Genomic DNA, 9,593 nt, shown 5'->3' on the forward strand with positions numbered 1-9,593 from the left:
GCGGGCGGCAGGAGAGGTCTGCGCGCCATGTGGGACCCTCCGCCGGTGACCGGGGAGCAGCCGGGGATCGAACAGGCGCTGCAGAGGCTGCGGGCAGCTTCGCAACCCAGCGCTCAACCGCTGCGCCACAGGGGAGGCCCTGGATTCTTAGAGATTTAATCTGATTTTGTGGCTGAACGCTGGCCTCTGTGAGGGGGGAGGGAACGTGTCGTGTCAGGTGCTCACTGGGATTTTCCTGAGCACCCACAGACCAGCCGGCCGCCCCTCCCCTCCCCTGGCCATGGCCCTGGGTTGGTTCAAACGTGGCCTGTGCAGTCAGACCCGGGGTGAGTGCTGCCTGCTTCTGAGCCTTTGCTAGGCAGCAGTTTGTCTGACCATCCCCTACCCTCTATAAAGTGGGAGAGCAAAGTCTGCTTCTCAGGATGAAGGGGAGCATTAAAGAAAGCTGGGGAAGAAATGAGCAGGCTGGCTGCAGCTGATTCAAGGTAGAGAGGGAGGGCTCCCCTCCCTGAGCAATGTGTGGGCGTCAGGGTCCTCTACACCTCACGCAGGCCCCCTCAATTTATAGATAGGAAAATGAAGGTTTGGAAGCAGTTACACCGCCTGACCAAAGTCACACAGCGAGGGAGTGAGAAGGGTGAGGACTTGAAAGCTGGGCATGCCTTGGTATGGCCCCCGAACCCCCCACGAGAACCCGCAGCCCCAGGAGGGGATTTCCCTGAACACCCCTCCCACGACCTCAGAGTCTGGTTTAGCTGAATACTAACAATAACAATAATAACATAACAAAAAGACTCAGAATTCCCATCCGTGCTACGCACCCCACTTTCACGGAGCCCTGAATCCCACCCCTCCCATCAGGCCCTTTGGGGTTAGCACCTGCTTGGAAGTTCCACCCAGACACCGGTCTCACACCTCCCTCGCCCTCAGCCTGCGTCCTGACCCCTGGCCCTATGACTCATGGCGCCCACAGCTGGCAGCTGGCCGCTCTGCCAGGTGTGCCTGCCTCGGGGATCCTGGATGCGAGACTCAGGGCCCCCTCATCTCCCCTTGGGTTCTGAAAGCCCGTTGTGTCTGACTTCCTGCTTTGGCTTCCCTCCCCTCTGAGGAACAGCTTCTGCTGCTTTGGGGCAGCTGCCCCCTCCTTCGCGTAGTTCTGATGAAACTGACCCTCCTCTGCCCCGCCCACCCGCCCACCTCCTGCTCCTGACCTGGCAGCTGGAGGGCGGGGCCGTGGGGCTGCACCCGTCCAAGCTCTGCTGCGGGGTTCATCTCGGGGCGCCCAGAGAAAGAGCTTCCTTCCCTCTGGGTTTGCTGAACCGGGTCGTCCGTCTAGAGACAAGAAACAACCCACATATACGGGAATGAGAGGCAGGCAGAGAGAAAGTGTCACACACACAGTTTATTGCTTCAGTGACCTTTTCAAGTATTCGAGACTCTGGTACCCCATGGGCTGACAGTAGGACATCAAGAATGGAAGCGTCCTGAGCCCAGGAACTGGAAGTGGGGATGGAAGTGGTGAACACAGTTGTTCAACCAGCTGTAGAAATGGAAACTCCTGCAGTGCCAACTGCTGTAGCAAGTGTGAGGCGCTGTCGGATGCATCTGAGGCGCACGCCAGACCTGGGTGTGGAGATGGAGGGCTTTACAGAGAAGCCGCCGTCCTTACAAAAAAAGTAAGTTACACCCAGAAGTAATTAATGTAACTACAGAGAACCCGTCCACAAAGAGCGAGCCCCTCCCAAAGAGAAGACTCGAGGCGCCCCTGCCCGTCTGTGCCATGCGGTGCCTCTCTTGTTTCTCTGTCCTCATAAACCTGCCCTTTAAACATGTCACCTTCGCCGGCCTGTCTGTGCAAACATCTCCTGGGTAAACTTGCGGGTGCTGCTGAAAGGGGAGTTGCGGAACTTTCTCCCAGAGGGGACCCAAGGGCCCCGCTCGCTGGACCCCAAAGAAGAGGAGCTGACCTAAAAAGAGGAGGTTTGTCTCCAGCTGGCCTCAGTCCCACGTCACTTCCTCTGCATCCTAAGCCATCCCCACAGCCTCCCACCACCCCAGCCTGTCCATGCACAAACCAGTTTGAGCTGGGACTGTGATGGGGCACCTGAACCCCCCACTCAGCCTGTGCCCACACCTGGTCCTCTCTTCTCCTGGCAGTCCCGGAGTCCATGATCCTGCCCCGGGATTTCTGGTTGACCTTGGACAAGTCCCTTCCTACCCTCCAGCTCCTCCCTCCTTAACACCTAAATCAATCTTCAAGTCCTCTCTGATTTGCTTCCCATCTGTGCCATTCAAGTGTCGCCTGGTCAGTAGGTAACATTAAGGAATGGCAGAACCCTGTAAGGTGTGATCGATTGTATAAGGTGGCTGCATTTCAAAAATACCTTTTAGAGTAGGTGTTGGCCAACTTTCCCCATAAGGGACAGAGAGTAAACATCTTAGGGTGTGTCAGCCCTGAGAAAAAATAACTTTTTTTACCCAGGGGAGGAGGACATTTGCAGAGACACAGGCAGGTGAAGGTGACATTTAAAAAGACAGGCTTAGGGCCTCCCTGGTGGCGCAAGAGGTTAAGATGCAACCTATGAAGCTATCCGCAGCTACTGCAGCACGAGTTCGATCCCTGGCCAGGGAGCTGCAGACCTCTTCTGGCTCACCCGCTGCTCCCCTCAGCAGTGTGTTTCAGTCATTCTGCCTGCCTGTTCCCCACTCTGTCTCTGGTGAATCCTCTCACCCGACCACACCTCTGGCCTGCACCCCAGCTCTTGTGTGCATAAATAAATAAATCCCTTAAAATATAAAAAATAAAAATAAAAAGACAGGCTTATTAGGAAAAGGAGAAAAATAACTTTCCACATGTGTTTCATTGATGAAATTCAAAATAGAATCATTTAGGGCCTCCCTGGTGGCCTAGGAGTTAAGTCTCAGCACCGTCACTGCAGTCACCGAGCCTCTGTGGCCTGAGTTCGATCCCCAGCCAGCAAGCTGACCCACATGGCACAGCAGACCTCTCCTGTCTCCCTGCTGCTCCCCTCAGCAGTAGATTTCGGTGAATCCAGCTGTTTTGCTCCCCACTGTGTCTCTGTTGAGTCCTCTCATGCCCCCACCATACCTCTAGCCTACATTCTGTTTCTTTTATGCAAAAATAAATAAAATTGCTAAAAGACAAAATAGGATGATTTAGTACAGTTTTTCATCACACAGGTCTACCCCTGAGAGATATGGGAGTCCTTTGAAGGACAGCATCTTGCTCCATTAGGTTTCAAGGTCACCCTTCCCCGTCCTCAAGTCCTAGAGTGATAATTATTAGCTCCTGGGACCTGGCTCATCACCTCTACTTTGCCACCAGCTGTTTTAGACATTCAGCCACACCCATTTTATCACGCTTTGCCTTATTGTGCTTAACAAATGTTGTGTGTTTTACAAATTGCACCCTAGCGAGTCTGCTGTGTGCAGACTCCCAGCAGCACGTGCTCACTTTCTCTGTCGCACTGGATTAAGGTGTCTGCCTTGTTATTTTAGACGCAGAGCTATCACACACTAAATAGACTGCAGTGTAAACAACCTTTGTGTGTGCCGGGGGCCACAACATTCATGTAACTCGCTTTATTTAATCAATTCTAGCTTTTTGGCAGTGATTGGGAACCAACTATTGCCCCTTCTCGAAGGGGTGTCTGGACATAACCAAATAGTTGTGAATGGAATAATAGCTGAGATTTGCTTCAAAATAATTCACTGTTGGGGAAGTGTGTTTTACAGGGGAACCAAAACTTGGCGTTGTGTTTTTAATTATTAAGTTGGGTGATGGTGAAAGAGGGTTTGGTTTGCTGTTCTATTTCGTACAGATTAAAACATTTTCATAACTGGGCCTCCCTGGAGGCGCAAGGGGTTAAGCATCAGCACTGTAAAGCTATCTCCAGGCACTGCAGCCTGAGTTTGATCCCCAGCCGGGGAGCTATCCACATGGCGCTGCAGATCTCTCCTGTCTCCCCGCTTCTCCCCTCAGCAGTGGATTTCAGCCGATCTGCCTCTTCTGCTCCCCACTCCGTCTCTGGTGAATCCTCTCACCCCCGGCACCTCTGGTTTACACCCCAGCTCTTGGATGCATGAGTAAATCTTTTTTAAAAAGTAACCGGATTTATAAAATGAAATTTAGGCTGAGATCATCTTCCAGGAGCCCCTCTGGAAAGGCGGGGGGGGGTAGTAGCACCCATGAAAGACTTCCTCGGGAGTTCTGGTATGGGGGAACTTTCGTGGCGGGTCCCGGGAGGGCGGGGACGGCGCCTCACACACCCACACCCCTCGTGCAGAATTGCCCGCGGGCCCTCCATCCAGGACGGCCATTTTTCTATCACGTGACTCTAAGTACCCAGATTGGCTGAGACTAGTCACCTGACCGGAATGCGGTCACCCCATTGGCCACTCAGCGACCTATCACACGGCAGAGGGAGAAGCTGCGCTGGGCCCGGGGATACCTGTTGTTCAGGTGGGCAGGTGGGCAGGTGGGCGGGGCAGGGCGAGATGGTGGGGGTGCTGCTTGTAGGGGGGGGGTCAAAGGCTTGGTCGCAGCGGGAGACTGGGGAGGCGAGGAAGCAGCCATAGGAAAATGCAGAAGCTTGAAGCAGAGAAGGAGCCATGGCAGTTGGGTGTTTGGTAGCAAGAAAGGAATGAGGGCGTGGGGAGCCAGCCTGCCCTCGGCCATTGCTCTACTGCCCACGGTAGCGTCCCCTCCACATGAGTCTTTCCCTGGACAACTTGCTTGGCGTTTTGTTCTGAGAACTCACGATGTCCCACCACATTTCAGACACCAGCAGTGATGGGACTCGCCTCTTTCTGGCCCAGCTGCTCCCTCCCCACGGCTCGAAACTGGGAGAAACGTTTCTCCTGCTCTCGAGAAAAGCATTTGGAGTCTGTCTGCGTCGTGTGTGTCGACCTGGGTGGTGCTTTTGTGGATATTCACGCGCGAATGTTTAAGCCCTTGTTACAGGTCTTGCATTTCTACCTTGCATTCCTCGCAGTGTTAAATGTGTGGGAGAGGGACACTCCCCCGTCGAAGCTTCGAGATGCTTTCGCTGCTCAGAAAACGAAACAAAAACTCTGTGCAGTGTCTTTCACAACCCCTTGGGTATTTGAAAATCCTTAAATACATTACTTCCATGAAATTAGCCGCCCATTCCTCCAAATTCTTCTGGGAATAAATGATGGCCAGTGAAGCTGTGGAGGTCGTCCTGTCCTCTCAGACCTCCAGCAAACCTCGCAGGACACAGAACCCCACCTCCCCACCCCCAGGGCCAAAGGCAGACAGGGAGGGAGCCAGCCTTGGGCCGTTGACTGAGGGCATCCTTCCAAGGTCAGCCCCGGCGGCCTGTGGTCTTCTTGATCCAGTTCAGGTAGCGGCAGATGTTGGTATAGACGCCGGGTCTCTCGGGGCGCCCACAGGGGTCCGAGCCCCAGGATGTGATGCCCTGGAGAACGCCATTACACACCAGTGGGCCCCCCGAATCGCCCTGGAGGGGGAGAGTGAGAGGGCAATTTCACCTGCTATGCTCACAAGGTTTCTTTCTAGCATTTAGTGGTGGTTCTGTGGCGCGATTGGACCCTTCTAGCCAAGGGGACAGACTATTGGTCCCAGGGCAATGGTGAGAAAGGGAAAGAGACAATGAAAAATATATAAAATCATTACACAGAGTTAATTGCTATAACGGCATATGGTGTGGGATAAACGAGTAGGTAGTGCCGGGGAGGTGGTGCTTTCATTGGAAAGATCAGGGAGGGCTTCCGGGAGGAGGTGACATTTTGAAGAATTTGGATTTAACTGAGATTGAGGGCTTGTTGGTCCATGTACTAAGGGGAGTGGGGCATGTGGGACAAGTCTAAGGACAGTGGGGGAAGAGAATTCTGGAGGCTCCCATCCAAAAAGAAAACAGAGAAGGTTAAGAGGGAACCAAACTAAAGCTGCCTCTATTCCTGATCAGTGGTGGGGACGGACACACACAGAGGTGGGAGTATTTGAGGGAAAAGACCATTGTCTCCAGGGAACCATCCAGAGAGAGAAGATTTTGTGGCATGATCACTGGTGGAAGTGGCTTCATTCCTGCCCATGGAGATGACAGCAGGGAAACTTTGTTCTTGGAGATCTGTCATTAGCCAGAGGGCAGGGCGCCCACGGAAAGGACAAAGCACTTAAGAGGAAAGAAAATGTCACATCTGTGACAGATCCCAAGATTTGTCATCTCCGGGTGGGGAGCTCATTGATTCTGAGCTCAATGGCGCCATCCCCTCGCCGGTTGGGAAGAGCGCCTCCTAGGGAACCAATCACAGAGAAGGCAGCTGAGCAGAAGCCCAGGCAGGTCCCAAGGAACACTAGCTGATGATGGCCTGTTCCCAGTGGTGTCAGCACAGATTCCAGGAGCTAACGCTGGGAAAGGGCGCAGGACCTTTACACCCCCTGGAAGGGTCTTCCTTCACCAACGTCTCCTCTCACTCCCTGCCTGCACCCCATCTTGCAGACAAGGGTTCCCAAGGAGATGATGACTAACGTTTCTGATCTGTGTGCTTCTGGCTGAGTGTTTTCTGAGCCTGCGTTCCACTGTATAAAGATAAGGGTGACTTCTCTGGGTGCTAACACTTTGGAGTCACCCTGCCATCACCCAAGACCTGAATAGGGGGGAGAACAGGAGGAAAGGATTTCAGAACCACTCACCTGGCACGTGTCAGCTCCACGGCTGTCCCCTGCGCAGACCATGCCGTCTGTGACTTGCCCAGGGTAGGCGTCCTGACACTGCTTCTGGGAAAAGATTTCAATTTCTGCGCAGTTGAGGGTGTCAGGAAAATTATCTGAGGGGAAGAGGTTGTGCGTTCTCAGAAAGAGCTACCTTTTCCCTTCATCCCTGGGTGTAACCTGGCTTCTGTGCATGCACAGCTGCATGGGGGAGTTTCTCATGTTAAACACAGCCCTGATTCTTGCTCCCTTTTCTCCATCTCGAGAAGGTCGCCTGCACCCTGCCTTTTGCTTTTTTGTCCGGAGTCATTTTCAAATTAAGGAGCAGGCAACAGGGGGGCTTGGAGGTGCCTCCTTGTGACACATCTGAGCCTCACACCCAGACTACCAAGTCCTCAATCTCAGTTAAATCCTATTTCTTCAAAATGTCACCTCTTCCTAGAAGCCTTCCCTGGCCATTCTAATGAAAGCACCACCTCTCCAGCAGTCCCTGCTCATTTATCCTCCAGAATATCCCATCCTTATGTAATATTACTTATGTAATATTTTATCATATTTTTTACTGTCTGCTTCCCCTACCTGACATGCAGCTCTAAGGAAAGGGGCTTCCTACAGTGCAGCTCCGGGGACATACAGATGCTCACAAATAAGTGTGAATTAATGATTGAAAGTGAGTGGGTTTTTCATATCACCTTTGAGGGCTAGACTCCCGGGCAGATTTCTGCCGGGCACCTCCATGTGCCAGGAACTCTATGCTCAATTCCTCCTCTCTAGGAAGGGATGCACACCATCATCCTTTCATCCATGCAGTTATTCAACAGGTGTTTACTGAGCACCAACTGTGTACCAAGTGCTATGCTGAGCACCAAGGAAACACAATGAGGACAGTAACCTGGGCCCTGGTGGCACTTACAGGCATTGGGCCGCTCTCCCATGACGATGGTGATGGCCAGTCAGACTGGGGGTGAGGAGGGAAACGCAGGGCTGTAGTTTGAGCTGCTGAACCTCACTCTCGAGCGCGCGGGTCTCCGCAGTTGCCCACGGTCTCTTTAAAAGTGGGATTCAGACCGGCAGGGATCCTGACTTGGCTGCCCCTTGGCAAATCCCATCGCCCTCTGAGCTAAACCCCAATTTTTTCACTTTGAAGCAGGGTGAAGGGCTACCCGGACTCTGAAAGTCCCAAAGGGACAACCTAATGGGGTCCCGACGTTTGGACTCAAAGTGAGGAGGGAACTGGAAGCTCAGCATGTGGGCTGTGGGGGGAGGGAGGGCCTGGGCTCCTGGGTGTGAGGAAAGAAAGGATCTGGGGCCAGCGGTCTTGGGTTCAAGAGGGAAAAGTTACATAGGAGCTTGTTTTCGTGAACTGTTGAGGTGCTGGTATGTCCCACGTTTCTTAAGATTTTTTAAAATCTTGTACAACAAAAGGTCTCATAACCTGGTAGTGTCCACCATAAAGGAGATCCACAGAACCACCCACCCACCCACCCATCCATCCACTCATCTACCATCCATCGTCCGTCCGTCCGTCTATCCATCCATCCTTTTTTTTGAGTCCTGCTTAACTGTGTGCTCCTCTGCTTTCCTCTCCCATCCCTCCTGTGCATATTCTGCTCTTCCAGGCTCCTGACACGGGCCACCTGTGAATCTCAATGTCACAGTCTCTTTCCCTTCCCTTATCTCCTCCTAGGGGCAAAGCTTTGTGGAAGGCTTGGGGGTCCCTGTACCAGCTGGGTCTGCCGTGTCCCACTACCTTGCGGGCTGGTCACGGTGCCCCAGCCTGAGATGGTGCACTTCTGGCCCACGGGTGCGCAGCGATCTGCCAGCTTGATGGGCTTCACTTTGGAGCCCAGGGTGGCCCGGCCTTGGAGGCGAATGAGCATGAGGTCGTGGCTGTGGCCCTCGCTGCTCTGGTTGTAGCAGGGGTGCGGGATGGACTGGGCCACGGCCATATCTTGCTCCGACGGTTCCTTATTCTTCAGGCTGTGATCGCCCAGGCGGACTGTGTACTTCCTGTAATGATGTGGGGGGGGGGGGTTAGGACCCAGGCAGGAGTGGACCCCGGACTCCTCCCTCAGACCAGGAGTCCAGGCCCCCCCAGCCTCTCACTTAGACCTGGGGGTGCAGGCCCCTCTGTTCCCTCTGCTCTCTGACCTTCTGTCTCAGAGGCCGAGCGCCCACCCCCACTCACGGCTTTCTGCAGTGGGCAGCAGTGATGACCCAGTTGTCTTCGATGAGGACACCCCCGCAAAGCAGCCTGTTGCTCTGGAACAGGGCGATCTGCCAAGGCTGTGAGTGGGGTTCGCACTCCTGGCCCTCCAGGACTTTGGATCCTTGCAACGCCCTCCAGTGTCCTGCAGAAGGGAGAGGGTTGGATGCCGCCCCGGGGGCAGAGCAGGGGGGCGGATAAGGGGGCAGGAAAACCACTGTGGGTTCAAACAGCACGTTTTCCGCCTGACTCCTCACGGGCCCACCCACCCTCCCAGGTACCCCCATCTCCGGCGGCCCCCCGGGACCCCCACTGAAGCCCAGGCCCAGAGCGTGCTCCCAAGGGCGTCCCCGGCGTGCACCCGCGCCCCTCGGCCTCAGCCCGGCCGGCTCGGCGCGGCGCGCCGGGGCGGGTCGACAGCATAACCCTGCCGCCTACCTGGGCCGCGCACGGGCCTCCGCCCGCCCGCCTGCCTGCGGGGAAGCCCCGGCCCCGCGCGCGCGCCCCACGTACCCCCGCGCGCCACCCGCGCGCCCACGGGCCTCGCCGGACCCCCACGGGCCGGCGCCCCGCGCCTCCCGGCCCCTCACCTGCCCAGGTTTCCGTCGGCAGCAGCGGCAGCAGCAGCAGCATCCAGGTCCAGGCCGCGGCGGGCGGGGGGCGTCCCAT

The 9,593-nt window shown here is 55.1% G+C and overlaps 1 protein-coding gene across 1 annotated transcript; it reads right to left on the reverse strand.

Moving 5' to 3' along the window:
• Window positions 1–5,348: 5,348 nt before the first annotated feature.
• Window positions 5,349–9,593, reverse strand: KLK8 (kallikrein related peptidase 8; the record flags this gene model as incomplete). Its single annotated transcript, XM_084257635.1, has 5 exons — window positions 5,349–5,504; window positions 6,701–6,834; window positions 8,469–8,728; window positions 8,907–9,069; window positions 9,515–9,593. 5 exons carry the CDS (start codon window positions 9,591–9,593, stop codon window positions 5,349–5,351), a joined length of 792 nt encoding a protein of 263 aa, XP_084113761.1.

Source organism: Talpa europaea, assembly GCF_964194135.1.
Source record: "Talpa europaea genome assembly, chromosome: 16".
Taxonomy (NCBI): Eukaryota; Metazoa; Chordata; class Mammalia; order Eulipotyphla; family Talpidae; genus Talpa; species Talpa europaea.